General features: G+C 61.3%; 1 protein-coding gene across 1 annotated transcript in view; it reads left to right on the top strand.

Moving 5' to 3' along the window:
- Positions 1-22118, top strand: part of COQ8A (coenzyme Q8A) — a 36120-nt gene that overhangs the window by 11730 nt on the left and 2272 nt on the right. The window contains exons 2-11 of the mRNA XM_032317332.1: positions 4646-4831; positions 5288-5692; positions 5960-6026; positions 16293-16367; positions 19101-19223; positions 20640-20725; positions 20893-21033; positions 21462-21543; positions 21656-21749; positions 21936-22077. Coding sequence (XP_032173223.1) covers positions 4655-4831; positions 5288-5692; positions 5960-6026; positions 16293-16367; positions 19101-19223; positions 20640-20725; positions 20893-21033; positions 21462-21543; positions 21656-21749; positions 21936-22077 — 1392 coding nt within the window. The 5' untranslated portion in view covers positions 4646-4654. The remainder of the gene's footprint in view (positions 1-4645; positions 4832-5287; positions 5693-5959; positions 6027-16292; positions 16368-19100; positions 19224-20639; positions 20726-20892; positions 21034-21461; positions 21544-21655; positions 21750-21935; positions 22078-22118) is intronic.

The following is a 22118-nucleotide window of genomic DNA, read 5'->3' as shown; positions in this document are numbered from 1 at the left end:
TGGGCCCGGAGCGGGGATGGGGCGGAAAGTGTGCTCCTGGCTCCTGGGCTGAGGCCGGCAAGAGGGCTGGGCTGGCCTGACTGGGACCCAGTGAGTGCAGAGAACAGGGAGATGGACCGGGCTGTGGGGTGGCCAGGTCACGAGAGTTCTTTCAGCCCCTTAGGAACCTCGGAGAGCTTGGAACTGCTTTGGGAGCAGGGGCTGGGGACTGGGGGCAGGAGGGTCAGCTTGGGGCTGGGGCAGTCCTCCTGCTAGTAGGAGAGGAGTGGGTGGTGGTCACATTCCTCAGGATGGGGAGTCCGGGAGAGTGATGGGGGGGAGGTGAGGGCCATTGATGCCGATGGGACATGGGGGTGTCGTGGGGGTGACGTGTATGGGGCAGATGGCTGGATGAAGCTTCACGCATTCCCCAAGACAAAGAGTTTTCCTTTGGGGTCCTTCTCCCAGCCACCCTGAGGCTTTGGGGCCCCTCGGGGTTTGCGCCTTCGGAAATAGAACTACCCTGGCTTAGGTCAGTCCGAGCTGCTTGGCCACGCCATGTTTTAGAGCCACAAAGGCGATCCATTCCTGGCTTGGTACATCCCCACCAGGTCTCCAGCCCGTGGCCCCCTCAAGAGGAGAGGCGAGTGACCCACGGTGAGTCTGTCCTCTACCAGGAGTGAGCTCGTGTCCTGAGAGCCCCAGGAATGTCGGAGAATGAGGGGTCATTGGCGCATTCTCGGAACTTGGGGACTGTGTTTTCCAGCCTCTGTCCCTGGGGGTGGTGAGCTGTGTCAATTTCTGTTCTTTCTCCAGATAAGCTCTTTATTTCCATCCTTTATGGCAGTTTAGCGTGTTAGGACCAAAAAGGGGAGCCACCCAGAGCTCTCTCCTCTGGAGAGGGAGGAACTAGTGAGTGACACACTTAGTGGCCACAGCCTTGGCAGAGCTGGGACCCCACGTCCCTTTTCCTAGGACTCTTGTGGGGGATCTGCGGCCGCCTCTGCCTCTGACCCTTCTGTGTCAGCCTCTGCTGGCCTCTGGCCTTCTCCCTGGTGTCTGTCCCACTATAGAAGTGTCTGCCTGGCATTACACCTGTGGGCGCCCTGGGGCCAAGGGCAGGGTCACCAGGGCCTGCAGGGACTAGCCCCGAGCACCAAGGGGAGCCTTCTGGAATGTGGGATGGATCACTGAATGCCTTTTTGTTTTGGTGCTAGTACCTAGTAGGCACCCCCAAACAGGAGTGCTATCCCCCCACATCTGTTTGCTCACCCAGCACTTTTGACTGTCCCTTTCTTGGGGGAGAGTGGTGACACTAGGGACTTCTGGGGTCCACCTACCAAGCAGGCAGAGAGCCGCGCGCTCAGCTGCTCTGGTACTTCTGGGCAAGGCCTTCTGGCCTTGGGAGTGCCTTCTGGCCATTGTGCCTCTTCCTGCTGTCCCTAGCTCAAAAAAAAAAAGAAGTACTTGGTGTTGATTAGGTGTGAAGGGCTGACTTTGTACTGACTGGAGGAGCCCAGAGATAAATACTTGTCAAAGTGAAGGCAGGCGTGGCCATCCACATGTGAATGGGCTCCCAAATGACCAAGTTTTGATTAGTAGCATCTGGTGATTTGAGGACAGCAGGTTTTGCCCCCCAGCGAGCAAGAGCAAGACCGTGGGATCTCTGCGATGTTGATCCCACTGGCACTTAGCAGAGGGCTAGCTGGAGTCGCCCAGCTCCCCGCCCTGGTGCCTGTGTTCGGGGTCAGACTCGGGCCCATCCCAGCTTTGCGGGGGATGAGGACGCTATCGTTCACAGAAAAGAAGGCATAACTAAATAGTTTTTTTTTTTTTTTTTTTTAAAGACTTATTTATTTGAGCCAAGGGGTGTGGGTGAGGTGTCGGGGGAGAGGAGTCGGGGGAGAGAGACTTCCGAGCAGACTCCCTGCTGAGCACGGAGCTCAACACGGGGCTCGGTCCCAGAACCCTGAGATCATGACCTGAGCTGAAACCAAGAGTCGGATGCTTAACTGAGTCACCCAGGCGCCCCACAGCCAGTTTTCAGTGTGGACTGTTTTTAGGTGACTTACTCATTTGTCCCCTTGAAAGGAGTATACATGAACTGAACAAGTCAGGAGAATTGTTACTCATTTCTCCCAAATGCAGGAATTAAAAAAACTTTGGTCTATTTAGCATTTTTTTCCCTCAGGAACTTTTCCAAAGCATCCTTGTGTAGTGGGTGTAATCCCAGCCCATCTGGGGGCTGTGCTCATTGCCACCGCGCTCAGGAGCCGGGGAGTGAAGACGGGCCTCTAGTGGGTCCCAGGCCTGTGTCTGCAGCGTTCAGGGCCGGAGGCTGGCCTTCCAGTTGGATCGCCTGTGGATCTGTGCAGGGGGCGGGTGAGGTCAGCGCCGGCAGGGCAGACCAGCCCCACGTCACTTCTCAGCTCTGCTCTAGGGACACTTCTGTTCATGCTTATCACTTGCATGAGAAATTCAGGGAGAATTAATTTTCACCTGGAGACAAAGTCTGAATTAAATAGGTCTTCGGAGGGTCTGTGGAAGATGTGGGATCCATTAGCAGACAAGCTGAGGTTTTGGAGTTATCGGAGACTGTGGTTCGTGGGTGGGAAGCTCGTGCCCTCATCAGCTGGATTGCGCTGAGAGGTGACCACGGGAAAGGTCTAATTTGGGGCACTTGGGGACGGTGGGGTATAGTGGGTGCCCTGGGCCACCAGCAAGGATCTTTCTGAACAGACGTGGCTGAGGCTTAGTCTCCATCCACCCTTGTATGTCCCCACCATCTCCTTCAGGAACCTTCTCTCTTGCTGGGGTCTGTGGGCTGACCGGGCAGGGGCACTGCGTCCTGTGTGCCTGTGTGCCGGGGGCTGGCAGTTTGAGCGCGGGCAGAGCCCTGCGTGAGCCCTCATTATGGGCTCTCTCTCCAGGCCTACGCATTGGTCTGTGGGGCTCAGCTTTGTTTATTGCCGTAAAGTGTGGGATCCCAGACCAGAGCCCTGGGTGTGATGGCAGCAGGTGATGGGCCCAGCCAGCCTCTCCCCTTCATCTTTTTTAAGGCTATGGTCACCTTCCAGAAACCTCCTTGGCTTTGATGAGGGTGTAGGCAGTTCATTTGTGCCTTACCGGGGCGCATCCCTGAGGGGATGCCCCAGGGCCAGTGGGCCAAGCGCTTAGGAAGGCAGCCTGGTGTGGTGGGCACAGGGCAGAGCGGGCCGGGGTCAGACCCCAGGACCACTATTCGGGACACCATTCAGGATCGTGAACCACTCTGGCTTTGTGGAGGAGGCGCAGTGATACCTGTGTCACTAAGTTGTTTCTGAAGGACCAAATGATGGCGAGTGGAGAGCGCTCCACCCGGGGCCTGATGGCTGCTGTCCTGATGGTAGTGGCAAAGGCAGGTGACGGCGGGTTGTCTCTGTTCTCCAGGCTCCTGTGCCTTCCTTCTCCTTGTAAATGTGAGTAGCTGCACCCTTCCCAAGCTCAGGGTCCCTGCAGGACCCCTGGGCTGACCCCAGCTGCTCCGCTGTGACAGGCGGGCTGGAGGCAGCCAGCTGTGTTCGGAGGCCGCTGGGGCTATGCTGGAGGTCCTCAGAGTCGGAGCCTCCCTTCCCTCGCGTGAGGAGAATTCGGAGTCTGCACGTCTCTGTGCCCGCAGCCTCCTTCCTGTTGGTCCAGGCCCCTTGTCCAGGGTGTACCCGGCCCTTCCTGGGCTCCCCCCGGCCTCACCCCTCCTTGGAGCAGGTCCCAGCTCCTCCCTGCCCCAGCCCAGAGTGCTCCCCGGCTGCTTCTCTGGGGTCCCCTGCTGCTCCTTTCCTTTCTGTGGGTTTTTTCAGCCCCAGCATGTCACTGGGACCCTATCCCCCCGGCCCCCCGCACGCAGCCCCGTGTAGGCTGTAGGAAATACTTGGGGAACGAGCGCACATGCTCCCCTGGGAGGCAGCCCTGGGTACGGTGGCTCTCTGGCTCTTTGGCCCTGGCTAACACGAAGGAACGCGTTTTACACTGCTACGGAGTAGAGGGAAGAGTATGGGTGTGCGCGAGGCAACAAGGATCCGGAGAGGCCCGCCCGCGCTGCGCTCCGGGGCTTTCCTGGCCGTCCCGTGTCTGCTGCTCTTGGTTTTCATGCTGCTTTGGATTTCCCAGATGGAGGGCGCTGGACTGCAGTTTGCAGACTCCACGGTGGACCATTCGTGGAGCCTGAGGGTGGGGAGGGGGCTCTGCATGTCCCTGGACCTGTGGGTGTCTGTCAGAGGCCCGCCGGGCAGGCAGAGCATGGGCAGCCGGGTCGGGATGGGCAGCCCAGAGGGGTTGGGGTCAGGGCGCCCTGGGTCCTAGAGGGAGGTGCTTCAGGGTGGACGCTCCCTCGCCCACCTAGTTTGGCTCCAGGGGAAAGAGCGCTGGGCTGAATCAGGGCGTCTGGCTTCATGTCCTTCTTCTGCCACTTGGTTGCTGGGAGACCTCGGGTAACTCACTTCACCTTTCCATGCCTTGGTGTCTCTTACGACCCAGAGCCCTGTCCCCATCCCCCACTGTCCTCTCTGTCCATCAACCTGCACCAGAGGGGTCCAGTGGCAGGACCAGACCTGCTGATACCTCTGCCCAGACCTTGGGGTGGAGTTGCTCTGAGTGTGGGGCACCCCCTGACTGGCCTGCTCTCTTGCAGCCCTCCAGGATGGCCGCCATGCTGGGGGACACCATCATGCTGGTCAAAGGCCTTGCCAAGCTGACCCAGGCAGCCGTGGAGACCCACCTGCAACACCTGGGCCTCGGCGGGGAGCTTCTGGTGGCAGCCAGGGCCCTGCAGTCCACGGCTGCGGAGCAGATCGGCTTGGTTTTGGGGCAGGTGCAGGTAAGGAGGCTGGCGGAAGTGGGTGGCAGGAGGGGCTGGCCTGGAGCTCTTGGAGAGGCCAGGATGGTGAATCAGGACACAGCAGGGGCCTTGGCTCGGGAGACCTGCTGTCCTTCCGGGTGCCTCACAGAGCTGGGACAGCCCCCCGGGAACTGGTGGCCCAGACCCCAGTTCCCTTTACAGATGAAGAACTTGCTGCCCGAGTGTGGCAGTCGTCCCCCGGGCCTGGCGAGGCACCTGCAGGTGCTCAGTGGCTGTCTGGCTTCCCCAGGACCAGGGAGCGGGGCTTGTCAGGAGACGGGCGGGACCTGGGTCTCCTGGCTTCGGGCTGGGAAGCAGCAGGAGCTCCCCTACAGATCTGGCTGAGGGCTGCTTACCCGGTGGAACATGGGCCGTCCCGTGTAGGGCGTGGGGTGGGCACAGGTGCTTTTCTCATGCTGGCTTCACTCCCCACAGGGTCAGGATCAGCGCCAGGAGCCTTATGCCGAGAGCTTCGACGACCCAGAAGCAGAGTTCGCTGGGCCTGAGACTGCGGGGGCCCCTACAGATTTCTCGGGGGCCTCCTCTCCTCACCGGTCACCGCCCCCACCCTGGGATCACACTGGCAGTGAGGGCCCAGCTCCAGCCTACGTGGCCAGTGGACCGTTTAGGGAAGCCGGGCTCCCGGGCCAGGCTGCCTCCCCTCTGGGCATGGTCACTGGGAGGCTCTTTGGAGACCCCAGACACGCGCTTGCTGCCACAGGCCTACCGCGAAGGTTCTTCCACCAGGACCAGCCCCCCGTGGGGGGCCTTACCACGGAGGACATTGAGAAGGCCCGGCAGGCCAAGGCTCGCCCCGAGAGCAAGCCCCACAAGCAGATGGTGCGTCCCGGAGGGCCAGGTGGAGTGGGACTGGGGTGGCCACTGCTCCCGGTGGCGCTGGTGTCAGTCCTTCCTCTGGGGACGTTCTCTGATGCCGTGGTCTGGAGTTCTCGGGGACACAGAGGCCTCCTCTGGGTGGAGTATGCCGCCAGGTGGAGCGGCCGCCTTTGGGGGTGGAGCGGAGCAGTGGGGGGCTGCGCGGACCGCTGCCGGCTCGTCCCGTCCTGTCCGCCGATTCCGTGCGGTCTCTCTCCTTGCCCCCTCTAGCTCAGCGAGCACTCTCGGGAGCGGAAGGTGCCGGTTACACGGATTGGGCGGCTGGCCAACTTCGGAGGTAAGGTGGCTGTGTGCACCCTGGCCGCCTCGCCTGCCCTGGGCCATCCGCTCGGCCACCACGGGGCCTGCATGGAGGTGGGAGAGGGTAGGGACCCGAGGGGTCCCGGGGAGGCCATTGGTGCCTGACTCAGCTGCTCCTGACCCTTCTCCCTGGGGCATGGTCCGGTGACTGTATCCCACTCTGCCTCTGTCACCCCTGGGGGACCGTGTCTGCGGCAGCAGCCTTTCCCTCCTATCACTGAGCCGCGCTGCCGGGACAGGGCTGGGCAGTCAACCTTCCTCACGGAGCCGTCGAGCTCCCAGAGGGGTTTTTGCCCTGACCGGCCTCTCAGGGATCGTTGGCTCGACCCCCCGCAAGCTGGCAGGCGTCAGTGGACGGCTAAGCAGGGCTGTGGCCTTGGGGTCTGTCGGGGAGTCTGCGGTTGGGAGCTCTCGCCTTTTCTTTGGAGCTTTGAGTCCTGTTGTGTCCAGTACACCTGTGCTGAGTCACAAGATGATTTTGGAGTGAAGCCCTCGTACCTGCTGCTGTGACCTCACGTTGTCCTTTCCGCAAGATGCAGGTCGCTGTGTGTGTCTGCACCCTGACCTGCTTGTCTGGCGCTTCGCTCGGGTGGGCTTCTACGTGTCCCGCCGTATACCGCCGTCACGCACGTCCTGCCCTGCCCTGCCGCCGCTCCTCCCGGAGATGCCGTCCTGCTCCTCATTTGGGGTTGGCTCTGTGCCCCCGGGAGCCTGGCCCTCGGAGCTGGACCCGCGTGCGGTCTCTGACACTGAGTGACGGCTGCTGGTCTTCCCGATATGCAGAGCCCACTCATTGTATGGAACTTTCTCGAAGCTTTTGTTCCGTTGCTGTTCCAAAATTTGGCATCTGCTGCTGCTTAGCTGCTACAGAGTCTAGTCCAAGGTACCATCTGCCCTTTAGGACGGAGACGTGGCTTTATTTCCTCACGTGGACTTGGATTCAACCAGTTCCTCAGGCAGCATTGTGACTGCCCAGCGTGCCGCTCTTGGGACGAGTTTGAGAACCTGGTGGCCTCCAGGGATCCTTACCCCACAGGAGCCTGGGCACTTCCCTGCTTCCCACAGGGGCTTCTGGGTGGGCGGCAGTTACTGGAGTGTTGCGTGGAGGCCCGCTTTTCTGCCCAGCAAGTCTGAGGCCGGAGCTGTCCCTTCTCGCTCTGTGGTCTTTCTCTCCAGCCCTCTTCCCGCCGCTCCGGACGGGGCTCAGCACATAGGCTTCGCTCGGCTGATGGGTTTGGAGTGGGGTGGATCCTCTCATGGGGGCTCTTTGTGGGTGAGGCTAGTAGAGGGTCTCTTTGGGAAAAGTGGTCAGAAGGAGGTCGTGGTGGCAAATGGAATTTGACAGAATGCAGTGCGTTCCCGGTGAGGGGGCAGAAGCCAGGCGCTGGGGTGGGGGGTGGGGGTCAAGGTAGATGAGCGCAGCGGGGGTGGGGGTTGTGGGAAGGTGTGTGCGGCAGACAGGCAGCCTCAGTAAGCCCCGGGGCAGGCTTCCTGGGGCCAGACCCCACCTGGGATGGGATCAGAGTGAGCAGGTGTCCTGTGTGATCAGAAGCCTCCGGAGCCCATGCTTGCAGCTGCCTGGGGCCTGGATCCGTCCTCAGCAAGCGCACACTGGGGTTTTGCTCAGCACTTGGCCCCTCCAGTAGGACTTCGAAGGGGGAGGGTGATGGCAGGGAGTATCCAGGTCTGGGGAGCACGTGGCGTTCTGGCTCTGGAGAAAGTTCTGGGCTTTCAGCTATACCCCGAGGTGGTCACGCTGTGTGTTACGACCCTTCAGCCAGTGTGAAATCAGTTCAGTGGGTCAGGACTGGCATTTAAAAAACAGAGTAAAACTGAATAGAAGATCAGAATTAATACCATAGATTTTAGAACTGTTTGTGTTGCAAAGTACCGCTATTTCTCCAGAGCTACAAACATCCTGTTTTATACATGTGGTTCACTGTATTGCGAAGTTTGTGGTTTACTGGTGGGTTGTTGTCTAAACACAGTGAGGTAACACTCCTGCTTTGTTCTTCTAGAAAACACTTCTGACCTTTCTTCCCCTTGTGGGGTGTGATGTGGACCAACAGGTGTAGGGATTTTTTGCAGGATGGGCATGAAGGAAAGGGATCACTGTAGATCCCCTGGGAGGCAGGCTTGACCTTGAGAAGGTCAGCGGCAGGTATCCAGCTGGTGGACGTGGATGGGGTGGGAGTCCTGGGTGCACCTCGGTTCGGGGGGTGTCATGGCTGAGATGTGAGCAGGGCGAACGTGGATATGAGGTCTTGTTAAGGAGTGATATGAAAGATGGGGTCAGAACTGGGCTTTAGTTGTCACAGGATCACAGGTTATAATTCCAGCCTTGCTTCCTTACGACCTTGGGCTCTGCCCAGGTTTTCCTTTTATAAAATAGGGATTCCGAGAACCAGTAAGTTTTTATGTGTTCATTTACTTTCCCAGGGTAAAGAGAGAAGGGAGAAGGGTCAGCGTGTGTGTTAGAAACACTAGCAAGTGGGAAAGGAAGTACCCAGCCCAGCAGAGTCAGCCCCCCAGGAAACACTGCCCAGAGGAGGAGTCCCTCAAGCCCCCGGGGGCTCAGTGTCCTGCAGCTCCCGAAAGGAGGGCATCGGGAAAGAGCAGAGAGCTGCCCCCCCGGCCCCCACCCCCTAAATTCAGGATCGCACACAAAGCTGTGGTTTCTAGTGCTTAGTTAGCATGGAGCTGCCTCGTCCTCCCGCTAAGCAGTCTTGTGGCCACTTTGACCAAAGTTTCTGGCACCTGCATGGAAATTCCTGAGTGATGTGGTTGTACATTCATCTTCCGTCTGGTCCCCGAGCCCTACCTTCTACATGGAAGGCCCCTCCCCACCCGCCGTTGCTTCTGCTTCTCTCTCCCCTAAGATTAAAGATTTAAGTAGGTTTGATGCATCCCGTAATGGGTGTGGGTGTGTTAGTACGAATCCCAGCGGGGAATGGTCCTGACACTGGAGACTGGGAACAGAGGCTGGAGTGTTCTTAGCTTCTTCAGGACTTAAATGTGTGTGTGTCGCGGGGGAGAGGGGGCTTTTCTGGGAGAAGAGGAGATGGGGTGGGAGTCAAGTGTTTGGGACAGAAGATCTGGCCCAAAATAGAAGAGGGGACCCCAAGAGAAAGGAGGGTTCAGGACCCCCACCACTGTAAGAGGGGTCACCAAGCTGTGGTCCAGAGTCTTCTGGTGTAGAACTTTCTGTCAAAGATGCTCTGGCTATTTTTCTCAATACAAAAAAGTTTATAAACCATAAAACCCCAAAAGAATATGGAGACGACCAACACATATTTGTGAAGTCCTGCAAAGCCCCGGCACGTACGGTCACTGGAGCGTGCAGCAAATGGGGGGAGACAACCCAGGATCAGACGTGTGTCACCCACGGGGCTCTGTTGGATTTGCCCCCTGCCGGCGCAGTGAGGTAGGTCTGTGGGGCTCTCCTAGCGCATGAACGGAACCTGCTTTTCTCCTTTAGGCCCCACGACACTCCTTCTTGCCACAGCAGGGCAGGGCCCTGGCAGAGAAGCTGTGGCTTATGGTCTTTCTAGACGCCAACGAGAAAAGCCCAGAATTTACAAAGGTTAAGACATGTTGCCTCTGCCTCAGGCCCCCGTCCCTGGGCAGCGCGTGGTGGGCCCAGAGGTATTGTTCTGAGACCTGTCCTCGCGCACTCGTTCTCAAAACCCGCACAGGCATGCGCTGTGCGCTGTTGGCCCAGCCCAATGCTCCGATGGATGGATCGGGTGGAAGGGCGCCCCGGGTCCTGGGATCAGACGTCTGGAACAGGAATCCTCTCTTACATGTAGAGATGACCTTCAGCCAGGCCTGGTTTCCCTCCGCCCCTTCTCCGAGTGCGCCCTCACCCCGCCTCCCTGCACCGGCTCCTTTGGTTCAGACCAGTCCTGTCTTCGGGCAGGAGGAGATCACACCTCATCTCCCACGGAGCAGGACTTTCAGCACCTGCTTTTTGGCCCTCGTGACCTTGCTGTCCAGAAGGTGGTGGCGTGGGCTCTGCCCTCCCAGTAGTCGTGCTCCCTGGTGCTGGAGCAAGTAGTTACTGCCCACTGAGCGCGCTCAGGCCCCGAGAACACTGCCGGACGGAGCACCTTACGACACTGCAGAGCCAGAATATTTATATTATGGGGAAAAGGGTTAACACGCACGGGATCTGTTGCTTGCACCCAGCTGGAGCCGTTGGCCTGGCGGGAGTGGAGCCCAGGGTGTGGTTATCCAAGGGAGCAGAACAGTGAGGGGAGGCCTGCAGCTGTCCCCCCGATGATCTGCTGCAGCTGCCTGTGACTCAGGACAGTGGTCAGTGGGGCAGGAGGGAAGGAAAACCCCTGCTGCACCCTTGGGAGACTCCCTCCCACACGGTGTAGTGGCTGGTGGGTCGGGCCCGTCTATCTGGTCTCTTGCTTCATCTGTACACTGTGGCCATTGGGGAGATCACGATCTTGTCTCCTCCTCTGAATGGGAGACAGCTTCCCTGTCCAGGTCACTTTCAAGACCTGGAGGCACTGATGACACCCAGCAGGGAGGGATTTTCTCCCCAGTGTGTGGCTGGAGTTCATTTGCCTCCTGCCTTCCCCGGCCCCCTGCCAAGAGGGAAGGGGGGTGATGCTGTGGATCCTGGCTGTGTGGCTGAGTCAGCCGCCCCCTACCCACCCTATTCCTGCCTTCTCTGCTCTGCCGGCCGCTGCCTGCCCTGCACAGTGTCCCGATCTCGGGAGGCGGACCCCACCCACCTTGGTTGGGGGCCTCTGGGAGCCGTGCAGGGCTAGGGAGGAGAGCAGGCTGCCTTCCCAGCAAGCTGGGGGCCTGCTTCCGTGGACACGAGGCCCCCGTGTGACCGCTGCTCTGGAGGGAGGGGCACTTCTGGGGCTGGAGAGGCCGCTCACGCTGCTTGGCCTGGTGGCCTCGCCCTCTGTGGGTATAGCACCTGGCTCCCTTGGGTCGGCGCTCTCCTAGGGGCCGGTGACCCGGATTGGTTCCAGGACTTTAGCAGACCTCTCGAAGGCCTACTTTCAGGCTCTGGAAGCCCGCCATGGGTGGCCGGCCTGGTGCCAGAGACTTCCTCAGGGGGCCCGTGGACAGGAAGACAAACCCATGTGCATGTCAGACCACTTACAGGGGTCCTCCAGCGCCTTGACACTGCGGCCTGCCAACAGCTGGCTTGACACAGAGCCCAGGGTGGGCGGCTGAGCCCGTGGGCCCGGGGAAGTCAGGGGTCTTACATTGGCTTTGGTGAGGCTCTTTTGACCTGTGGCTTAATGTCCTTCATGGGCGTTGGGAAGTTCTGGTCGTTTCTTCTTCCGGTGTGGCTTCTACCATGTTTTCTCCCCGACATTTGTTAGATGCGTTGCATGACTGCATCTGCATTGCATGTCCGTGTCTCCCATGTTCTCGTATCTTCCGTCCTTTTCCACTTCGTGCTTCAGAGCAGTTGTCTTCCTGTCTCCTGTGTGTATGGAACCTGAGGCAGGACTGGAGGGCGACAGGAGACCTTAGTGGGTCAGGCCCCCTGCAGAGGGGCTGCTCTCCAAAGGAGCCAGGCGGTTCCTCCACGGTTGTGGTGACCAGGCCTCCGCCAGGGAGGCAGGAGTGAGGGACTGCTGAGGGCACCAGGCCGGGGGGAACCGGAGGCGCAGGAGCGGGAAGAGGGAGGGCGATGTGTGGCACGGGCTGGCGGAATCAGGTCTAGGCGACAGCCGTGGTAAGACTGGGCCAGGAGTGACAAGTGGAGTGAAGGGACCCTTGGGAACCCTTGTAGTTTTAGAAGGTGAAAGGTTAAGTGATCCCTATTCCCAGAAAAATGTTTTGCTTAAAAGAAATAGTTCACGACGGGTGTCTGGCTGGCTCAGTCAGAAGAGCGTCGACGTGATCTCAGGGTTGTGGGTTTGAGTCCCGTGTTGGGTGTGGAGCCCGTTTAAAAAAAAAAAAGCATTGACTTGAGGAAGGGGGAGGGGTGCATGTCACCCTCTGTCCGGTTACAATGTGCCGCCAGGTGTCCACGTGTGTTTCTGCTGCTAGTCACGGGCCTCCCGATGTGAAAACTGAGTAACGTCTTAGTAAAAAAGGAACAAACATATCAAGAAAGAGACGAGGCCACAGAAGAGTGTCATCTCTGTTGGAAAACGGGTGCGAGGGTGGAGGTGTGCGGGGGTGGCTGTGGGGTGGCTCAGCAGCAGCGTGCGCCCTGGGGTCGTCGTGCTGTCACCCCGGGCTCTCGCGGCCCCATCCCGGCAGTAAGCAAACAAGCACAAGGGTGACTGGGTGTATTTGGTTCTTTGGTTTTAATTTTGCCGAGAACATTTAAAACAAATCAAATTCCCATCAGCTATTCTCATGTTTTCGTAACGCAGAAATGCAGCGCACAGGCTCCCAAGACCAGGGATGGGAAGTTGAGGAGCGAGTTTGGTGACCGATCTCCGTGGGCGCAGGCAGGCCCAGGAGCCGATTGGAACCGTCCCTCGGGGGTGCTGCCATGAGGCCTATGGCTGGGGCTGGGAGCTGACGGGGAGGGGAGACTTCGGGTCTTGTGTGGCAGAGCCGTGTGCCCGGCCCTCGGGCTCCATGCGCCCGGGTTGCTTGTCTAAAGTCAGGCCTCTGCTCACGTGGCTTGATCACTGGGGCTCGACCGTCATCGAGGCCGCGGAGAACGGAGGTCCCGGGTCTGGCAGGCCGCATGCAGGGCTGACTGCTCGTGGGGTGGCCCACGGGGGCACGCACTTGCCGCCCGCTTCTGCTTTCCTCTGGCAGCCGGTGCCCGCCCTGCACCCGCTCAGCTGGGGTGGCGGGGGTGTGGGCACACGGTTTCTGCTTCTTCAAGAGCTGATCTAAAGGGGCACAGGAGTCCACTTTGCCCCCGAGGACCTCTGAGGGAGGTGAGGGCGGATACGGTGATGGCCGCTTCCCCAGGGCCATGTGCTTGCTTGTGACCGCGCAGGGACCTGAGCTGAGTCCGAGCCTGCGGTGGGCATCCTTGCTGGGCGTGGGGAGGGGCAACTCCTGACCGCCTGGGGGCACGCCGTCCAGGGGACTCCACAACCCTCCTTCCTCCTGTCCCTGCTCCTAGGCTACGCTGTCCCCCAGGGCTGGGACTCAGGAACAGCTTGCTGCAAAGCCAGCGTCCTTAGGTCCCCACGCCTCTGTGTGCCCTCTGGCTTAGAAGGCGCGTTATACCTCCCCACGCCTCTGTGTGCCCTCTGGCTTAGAAGGCGCGTTACGACAGCACAGGCCCAGAGGGGAGCCTGGCACACAGTCTGTTGTCGGTGGAAATCTCCTGGCCCGGGGCCGTGCCACAGAAACCCCCGTGATCCTTGCTCTGTAAACAGCCTGGGGTTTCTGGCAGGTAGAGCTGCTGCTTCCCGCTCGGGCACCTTGTGCCAAGCCTACTTCCCAGCGGTGCTGTTTGTCGGAGGGTGTTTGGTTTCTCCTTTTCTCGGTCTCTGCTGCCTGTCTGGGCCGAAGCCAGAGTCTGCTCCAGGGTGGCCTCGTTTAGCTCCGATGACCTCTGGGGGACTGCAGGGAGGGGGAGCTGGGGCTGGGGGCCTGGGAAGCTGGCCCGGGGCCCTCCTGTCTCTGGGGAGAAGCCTGCTGCTTCTCCGGCGTTTCTGGGCCACAAAAGCTCTGTTGGTGAGAGAAAGGCCAGCAGCCTTCCTGGCAGGGGTGGCACCTCCCCGCCGACCAGGACGAAGGCCAGGCTGCCGACGGCCGCCCCCGGGCTGCAGAGCTGGCTCCGCGGGCTGCCGGTCATCTGGCCGGCCTTGCTGCCAGGCGGTGTGGGCCAGGCTGGTGGTCCAGTCCAGTGTGGAGGGGGGCGCCGCCCTGAGCGCTGCGGGGACTGAGGTGGGGCCCAAGGGCACAGGCTACACATGGAGTGAGCAAGTGGGGCTCTGGGCGTCCTCACCAGGCCTCGGAGTACAGCGGAGGCCTCCGGCACCGCCTGGTTCTGGGAGAAGGAAGAGCCTGGCTGGGCTTTTGCTTCCCTCTCAGTGAGGCTCTGAGAATGGCTGGAAGCTTGCCATTGGGGGAAGGCGGGTTATTCTTGGTTCGCAGGAGCAGGAGCTCCTGAGGCCAAGGTCAGGGTGGCTAGGCTGGCCGCAGTGGGGGGCCTTTCAGCGGGCAGCCTCCAGCTGCCTGGGAGCTCGCAGGCCAGGAAGGAGCCTAATGCCATCTTTGTGGAACGTTCTTTTTGTGATTTAATGACAGGTCCTTGTCCTTGGAGAGCTCTGGTCCTGCCCAGCGGCCTAGAAATGGCCGGGGAAGGGTGTGACAGAGCTTCTAAGGGGGACGATGGGCAGGGGAGCTGGGGGGGCCGCCTCTTAACTGGCGTTAACTGGCCAGGCCGTTAACCCTAGGCTTGTCTTTGGACTTGGTGTAGGTGGAGAAGAATCTAGATGCAGAGACCTTGGTGGAGGTCACTAGTTCGAAGGTTAACCCTGCTTGTTATCACTCACTTTGCAAAGGCAGAGACCTCGCTGGGTGGGGCGGGCAGGTGGGACCCGTGGAGTTAATGTTTAATGGCAGGGCTGCTCCCAGCCCGGAGCCCTTGGAGCTGGTCGGAGTGAAAATAGCCCTGGCACCCAGATGGCCTTGGGGTCCCGAGCTTTCTGGGTGCCTGGCTTCTTCCTGTGGCTGCTGGAGCTCGGCTCACCCTGCACTGGGCAGCATGTGGGTGCCTGGAGCATGTGGGGCCCAACTCGGCGGCGCTCGGAGCAAGGCAGTACACGCTAGATTCGGAAGACTCAGTACAAAACCAACACAGAACTGTGATGTAGCTCGGGTAATTTTTACACACGAGGGGACTTGGTAATATTTCAGTTGTATCACGTTAAGTAAAATACATGATGCACATTGACTTCATTGACTTTGCACGCTTTTTTTTTTTTTTTTTTTTTTCCATTTTACTGTGCCTCCTAGAAAATTTACCCTTCTGCACGCGGCTGGTCTTGTACATTTTCTAGGCAGCACTGTTGTTACCATGTTGAACGGGAGCAGTGACAGTCAGAGGGAGCGCGGCCTGGCCCCACTGGGAGCTCTGGCTCTCGCTGGACTGAGTCCTCCCCATGACCCAGGGGGCTGAGCCCCTTCCTGCACCTTTGCCCGAGGGCTGCTAAGATGATTTGCAGAAAAACGTTGTAAAGTTGGGTTTTAAAAATTATTATCTTTGGGTTTTAAAAATTACTGTTCTGTTATTTGTTGGCTCTTATTTTTTGCTAAATAAAATTTTCAATAAATTCAGTAATATTTTTCAAAACAGTAAGAAGTAATGATTGTGCAGAACTGGGAAGACAGAGAAGCACGTGCTGGTTTCCTCACCTGTTGAGCAGCGGGCCCTGGGGGAGCTCACGCCTCTGGGCGTGGGGCTGCTGCGCCCCGCCTTGCCACGGGCTCAGGGCCTCTGGTCTTCGGCATCTGCCATGGGTCCCTGATGTCCCTTCTGCTGTGGCCGGTGCGCGCACGCACATGTCCTCCACCCTTTGCTAACAGTGCCCCCCGGCCAGTGAGAACTGCACCTCAAGTAGAGGCAGTTGTAGGCCCTAGGCTTTCTGTGTGGCATCTGTGGCACCTGCTGGGTTCCGTGGCTCTCCCCGCCAGCTGGGGTCGGCACTCCCCACCTCTGGACAAAAGGGGTGTGGATGGACTTTGATTCTGAAGATTGCAGAACACTTTTTAGATGAGACGTTCTCTGCTGCCCCCATTGTCCTCAGACCACTGTCCACACCGGCCGGGCCCTGTCGGTGGGTCTCCACGGCTTGGACCCGAGATGCTGGCCTTTGCCGTGGCAGAATGTTCTGACTCCCACCAGTGACTGCTTTCTCGCCGCACAGACGTCTTTCCTTCCAGCGGCAGTGGGGTCGGGGCGATTCTAGTGGTGGAGCGCTCCAGGCTGACGTGGTTGGCTGCTTTCTGGGGGGTGCCCGTGGGTCAGGCTGTCCTCGGCGCGCAGACCATTGCCGCTCTGTGTGGGGTTTGTGCTGGGAAACCGCGTCCCACTGGTGCACGTTCTTCGGGCCTTGGCCGCCCAGCGAGCAGGGCTTGGAGGAGGCTCGGCCAGACGGCGCCTCGGAAACAGCGCACGTCCCTCCTCTCCCCCTTCTCAGAGCGTCGGGACCGTCAGCGAGGGTCGCTGGGGAGCTGCAGCGGTGGCCGTACGGGGCCGCAGCTCAGGGCCTCGCAGATGGAGGGCGGCGGCAGGCCCCGCCCCAGCGCCCAGCGCCCCTTCTCTTCCTTGCAGGTCTGGCCGTGGGTCTCGGCTTTGGGGCGCTGGCCGAGGTAGCCAAGAAGAGCCTCCGCCCAGACGACCCTTCAGGTGAGCTGGGCCCTGGGCCCGTAGGACCCCCAGACCCCCGTGTTCCTGGAATGTGGGCCTCCAGGAGCCACCTCCTGGCCTGTGCTCCGCATAACGGCGCCCCGGAGTCGTCTGAGGCCCGAGGGCTGCTCTACCTCGCCGGCCCTGCTCCCCCGGCTCCTCCGGTGGCCAGCACACCTGCCCGCTGCCGACTGGCTTTGGCCCTGCGGCCACCTTGCTCTGCGGGGCTGGGGGGTTGTCTGTGCTGCTGGACCAGCCCCTCAGGGCCCTCGGTGCCCCTGCCTCCGAGACCCGCAGCTGCCCCCCTCACCCCAAGCCCTCTGTCTCTGAGGTGGGCACCACAGCTCTGTCCCCTGCCTCCCATTCTGTGAAGTCACAACCGTCAGTCCCCCCAGTCTGGGTAGCAAGGCTGGGGCAGGACTCCGCGGAGAAGGTTCGGCAGACTGGCTCTCAGGCCATGTGGGGGATGCCCCACTGTGCTCTTGCACGGTGACCCCCGGAGCCCAGGCTAGGGACCCTGAGGGGGGCCTGCCTCACACCTGGACGGCCCCTCTTCAGCTACAAGACCCTCCGGTGGGGACAAGGGGCCTTGTGGAGAGAAGGCACTGGCCCGCCCCCATAGGCCAGAGAATGGGGTGCCCAGGGCGCATCAAGTGTCCTTGGAACCGGAGGGGCCGGAGGACAGAGAGGGTTTAGTGAGGGTATTTTTAGTGTCAGCTGTGAGACACTTTGGGAAACGAAGCCTGGCTTTCTCTGGAACGAAAAGCCCATGTTCTCCGCGCCTCCCACCCCCAGAAACTGGCTGCTCTCTGGGCACCTCAGCCAAGTGGAAAAGAGGCAGCACTGGCTCCAAGGTTACAGCTGGTGACCTTCGTCAGGGAAGTGGTGACTCTGCCTGGGGGTCAAGGGGCCTAGGGGCCATGCATGGCCTGAGAGCCAGGGTCAGGGGGCCTGGGCACCCCCCAGGCGCGTTCCAGCTCCGAGTGGGCTCGAACCCGTGGCCTGGAGGACACTGACCAGCCCGGCTCAGGCAGCGCCAGCAGAGCCTCTCCTGAGTGGGTGCCGCCCACCGTGGTCGGCCTCTACCAGGCGGTTCTCAGAACCGGCCATGCCCAGGCGGGAGCACCTACCTCCCGGCCGTGGGGAGGGGCTGCCTGGAACGGCCGAGGGGCTGCGTCCCCACGTCTCAGGAGCGCTGCAGGAGGCCCCAAGGCTGTGTGTGCCGGGAGCACAGCTCTGCCTCCTCCCCGGCCTCTTCCCGTCCCCTCCTCTTCCCCACCTTTCCACAGGGGCCCAGGGGCTGGGGGGTGGCAGTGCACACAGAAGGGTCCCCCCCTGCCCTCAGCTCTGACTCAGGGCAAGGGGGTGGTGTGGGGCCCCTTCTTGGCCTAGCTTCTGGGGCGGATCCAGCCTCATGCAACTGCCCTCGGGGTGGGGAGGGCAGAAGATCCGCAGGTGCTCTTGGGACCTTCTTATTTGCAAACTGAGTGTCCCTGGGGCTTAGTTCCCATTTAGTGCCCATGTTGCCCCCCTCACCCCCCCCCCCCAATCTGTCAGAGGCCGGGCTGGACGCAGCGCCCGGGGTGGAGGGGGCACACTGGCCACCCGACCTGTTCCTTCCCGGAGGACGTGGCTCCCGCGCTCGGAGCACCGGGCCAGACCTGTGATGATCTGGGCTGAGGACAGTGCGAGGCACCGTGGGGGACAGCCATGGGCACAGATCTAACCAGGCTCGCAGGACAGAGTGCGGGGAAAGCAGCGGGTGTCCCAGGGCTGGAGGAGCTGGCGGGGAGGCCTTCTGACCAGGGCCGACTCGGTTTGGGGCTGGGCCGTGCTGGGGTTGGGGGGAGTGGATGGACGCCAAAATGGGCCCTGACATCCTGTGGCTGCACGGTAGCAGCCCCCCTGTGTCCTCACCCCGCAGCCCACCACCCCTGGTCGTAGTGGACAAAGGTCATCTGCACCCCTGAGGTTACTGCACCTCGTGTGCCTCCACGGGCCGAGGGGGAAGGCAGACAGCAGCGGCCGAGTGCTGTCCTTGACCCTGTGCTCTGTACCCGGCCAACGGCCCCCACCTGCGGCTAGCTGCCTTGTGATCTCAGGGATACAGATGACCTTTGTCCTGTACGTGAGGGGGAGGGACAGTGACGGAGACCTCACATGGGTCCCTCCAGGTTCCTCCTTCCTAGTGCCCGTTCCCTAGTGCCACTGACCATGGCCTTCGGTGGTGCTCCCATCAGGCCCCTGGGACAGATCCCGAGGAAAGGGCTCCACGTGTGTAAAAGCGTGTGTGTGCGTACGTCAGGCAGCTTCTGGTCAGGCCTGGGAGACCCGGGTGGCCCTGGAAGCCCTTGCACAGCCTGGGGTGGGTGGGTTGCATGACACCCCGGAGTGTTAGTTGCATTGCTGGTTTCGGGGGTGCTCAGGAGGCTGGAGCCTGCGTCAGGGCTCCCGTTCCTTCATGCTGCACTTGAGAACCCCCCCACCCCCCGAAGTTCTGTATCGTCCCTGTTTTTACGAGGCTGAAGCCTGGGGACGGCGCTGGGTGCACCCAAGTTCCCTGGCTTCCCAGGCTGAGCGAGGATACAAGCTGCAGTTGCCCCACAGGCGCGCGTGGCTTCCCAGCCCCAGCCTCGTCCTCCTCTCGCCGCACGGCCTGGGGTGGACGGGGTGAGGCCTGCGGTCGCCCCGGGAGGGGACAGCGGGCGGCGCTGACCCGGCTCCTGCCCGCAGGGAAGAAGGCCGTGCTGGACTCCAGCCCCTTCCTGTCGGAGGCGAACGCGGAGCGGATCGTGCGCACGCTGTGCAAGGTGCGCGGGGCGGCGCTCAAGCTGGGCCAGATGCTCAGCATCCAGGGTGAGTGCGCGGCCTGGGGGGGGGTCACTCGGGAGGGATGGGTGTGCGCCCCCCACCACCGGCCCCTCTTGCTCCTCTCCTGGCTGTTGACCAGCCGGGATGTTCAGGGACCTTAAAGTGGGCGTCCGTGGTGATTGCTCTTGCTTCCCTGGGGGTGTTCGGCACCTAGAGGTGGTCCTGGCCTCTCCCAGGCTGGTGAGAGCCTGCTGCTGTCCACACCCCCTGCTGCCTCGTGTGGGTGCTGGGGGGCGGCCGCAGGCCTGTCGTGGCAGGATGCTGGGGACACGGGGTGCGTGGGCCTCAGCAGGGAAGGCCAGGATGAGTGGCTGAGCAGAAGGGCTGGGGGCCGCGGTGGGGATGCCCCAGAGGCCTGGCTCCTGCAGGGGAGGGGGTTTGAAGACAAGTCCCCTTGCGGGTGTGCCGCGAGGCTCCTGGGAGGGTGTGGGATAGAGTTAATCCCCAGGGCAGGCGGGGTGTGTCTGAGCCCACGACCCCCACGTGGTGACTCCTCCCACGGCCAGGGTCAGAGATGCACGCCCGGCTGCCCGGAAGCCTCCTCGGGGGCCCAGACACACGGGAGCAGCCCAGAGCGGGCAGCAGGGAGCCAGGGCGTCAGCTTACGGGACTTGTGTGCAGGCCGTGGCGCTCCTGCCCATGGTTTGTGGCAAATCATTTCGGAACACCGTCACTGCCAATGCAGCCACACTCCCACTGTGGGCCACCACTGCGGGAGGAAAGCTGACCGGAGTGGCCTTGGGCAGAGCCACCACGGCTCCAAAGCAGCACATTAGGCATAGGGTCCGAAGGGAAAAACAGCGGTTCTCTGTAGGTGGCCAGGTTCTGGGTGTGTCTGGAATCTTACTATGCTTTATTTCTGTAATTTGCCCCTTCTGTAATCCTAAAAAGCTTTGCCTGTTCTTTCTTTTTTTTTTTTTTTAAAGATTTTATTTATTTATTTGACAGAGAGAGATCACAAGTAGGCAGAGAGAGAGAGGAGGAAGCAGGCTCCCTGCTGAGCAGAGAGCCCGATGTGGGACTCGATCCCAGGACCCTGAGATCATGACCTGAGCCGAAGGCAGCGGCTTAACCCACTGTGCCACCCAGGCGCCCGTCTGTTATTTCTAAGAAATCCACTTTCTCAGGTCCCTGGGTGCGTTAGTGAGCCGCAGCCCCTTCTGCCCCACGCTGGGGCCCTTGGGGTGCGCAGATGCCCTCCGCGCCCTGGGGAGAGGCTGGCTCTGGCCTCCGTTGTTGGCGTGGTGCGTCTGGAGTGTACGCAGCCCGGCCCGTGGCCCTGTGCCCTCCCTGGAGCCTCTATCCATGGCCCCGGGGGCCATGGAGGGGGTTGGTCTGCTCCTGACCCCTGTGCCTGCTCTCTGAGGGGTTAGCCCTCTGCTAATTTCTGGTACCTTCTAGATGATGCTTTCATCAACCCCCACCTGGCCAAGATCTTCGAGCGGGTGAGGCAGAGCGCGGACTTCATGCCACTGAAGCAGATGACGGTGAGCGGACGGGGCCTGCGGGGGGCGGGTATCTGGGTCCTCTGCCCCTCCCCCCTGCTCTGGGGGGCCGCTGCGGCAGCTTGTAGGAGGGTGCAGCCTGGGGATGCTTTTCAGGGTGTCCTGCACACGGGCTGTACTCACGGCCCCTCCCTGAACCCTCTCACCAGAAAACACTTAACAATGACCTGGGCCCCGGCTGGCGGGACAAGCTGGAGTACTTCGAGGAGAGGCCCTTCGCGGCCGCCTCCATCGGGCAGGTGCACCTGGCTCGCATGAAGGGTGGCCGCGAGGTGGCCATGAAGATCCAGGTAGGCAGCCGGTGTGTGCATCCACGCCCGGGGGAGCTGCAGAGGGCCGGGCTGAGGCCCTGCAGTGTTGGGGCCTCTGCACCCTGCACCCCCCGTCTCCAGGGCAATGCCTGGGTCTGCTCAGCACCGGACCCGGGAAGGACCTGCTGAGCACGCGGGTAGAATGGCCTCCCTGCGAGCTTAGTGTGGGCGGGGCCAGGGGACTAGCAAGCATCTGCTGGGGGGGGAGGGGGGGAACTCTGGCTGCTGGGGGCGGGGACAGGGGAGAAAGAAGTCATGAGGGGACCTGGGGGGGGTTCTGGTAGCATCCTAGCGTCATATCTGTCACTTGCCCGAGAATGGGGTCTGGGGGGGACTAGGCTGGGAGAGCAGGGCTCCCCTGCATGGCCCGGCCCCACTTGCCCGAGACCCCTCTGCTCTGCCCACAGTACCCCGGCGTGGCCCAGAGCATCAACAGTGACGTCAACAACCTCATGGCCGTGCTGAACATGAGCAACGTGCTTCCCGAAGGTCCGACACCGGCTGCGGGTCAAGGGCAGGCATGCGGGACGGGCTCTGGGGACCCACGGGAGCGACCCTGGGGAGCCCTCAGCCCCCGCTGACATCCTCCTCCCCGGCGCAGGCCTGTTCCCCGAGCACCTGATTGACGTGCTGCGGCGGGAGCTGGCCCTGGAGTGTGACTACCAGCGGGAGGCCGCCTGCGCCCGCAAGTTCAGGTGTGGCTCATGGCTAGTGGCTCCCACAGGGGACACACGGGGGCTGCTCGAGGTCGTAGGCCCCTGGGGAGGGTGGTGAAGGCCCCCATGGCTCTGAAGGGTGGGTGGCAGTGATCATGGCCCAGTGTCATCCCCGGGATGCGGGGGAGGCTCTGGTGCCAGGTGTGACCCCCAGCTGCCCACCAGGGAGCTGCTGAAGGACCACCCCTTCTTCTACGTGCCCGAGATCGTGGATGAGCTGTGCAGCCCCCATGTGCTGACCACAGAGCTGGTGTCTGGCTTCCCCCTGGACCAGGCAGAGGGGCTGAGCCAGGAGATCCGGAACGAGGTGTGTGTGACCGTGGTCTTGGGCCCCAAGTGCCCTTGTGG

The sequence above is a fragment of the Mustela erminea genome, chromosome 17, assembly GCF_009829155.1.
Source record: "Mustela erminea isolate mMusErm1 chromosome 17, mMusErm1.Pri, whole genome shotgun sequence".
Lineage (NCBI taxonomy): Eukaryota > Metazoa > Chordata > Mammalia > Carnivora > Mustelidae > Mustela > Mustela erminea.
This window is presented reverse-complemented; position numbering and strand designations above follow the sequence as displayed.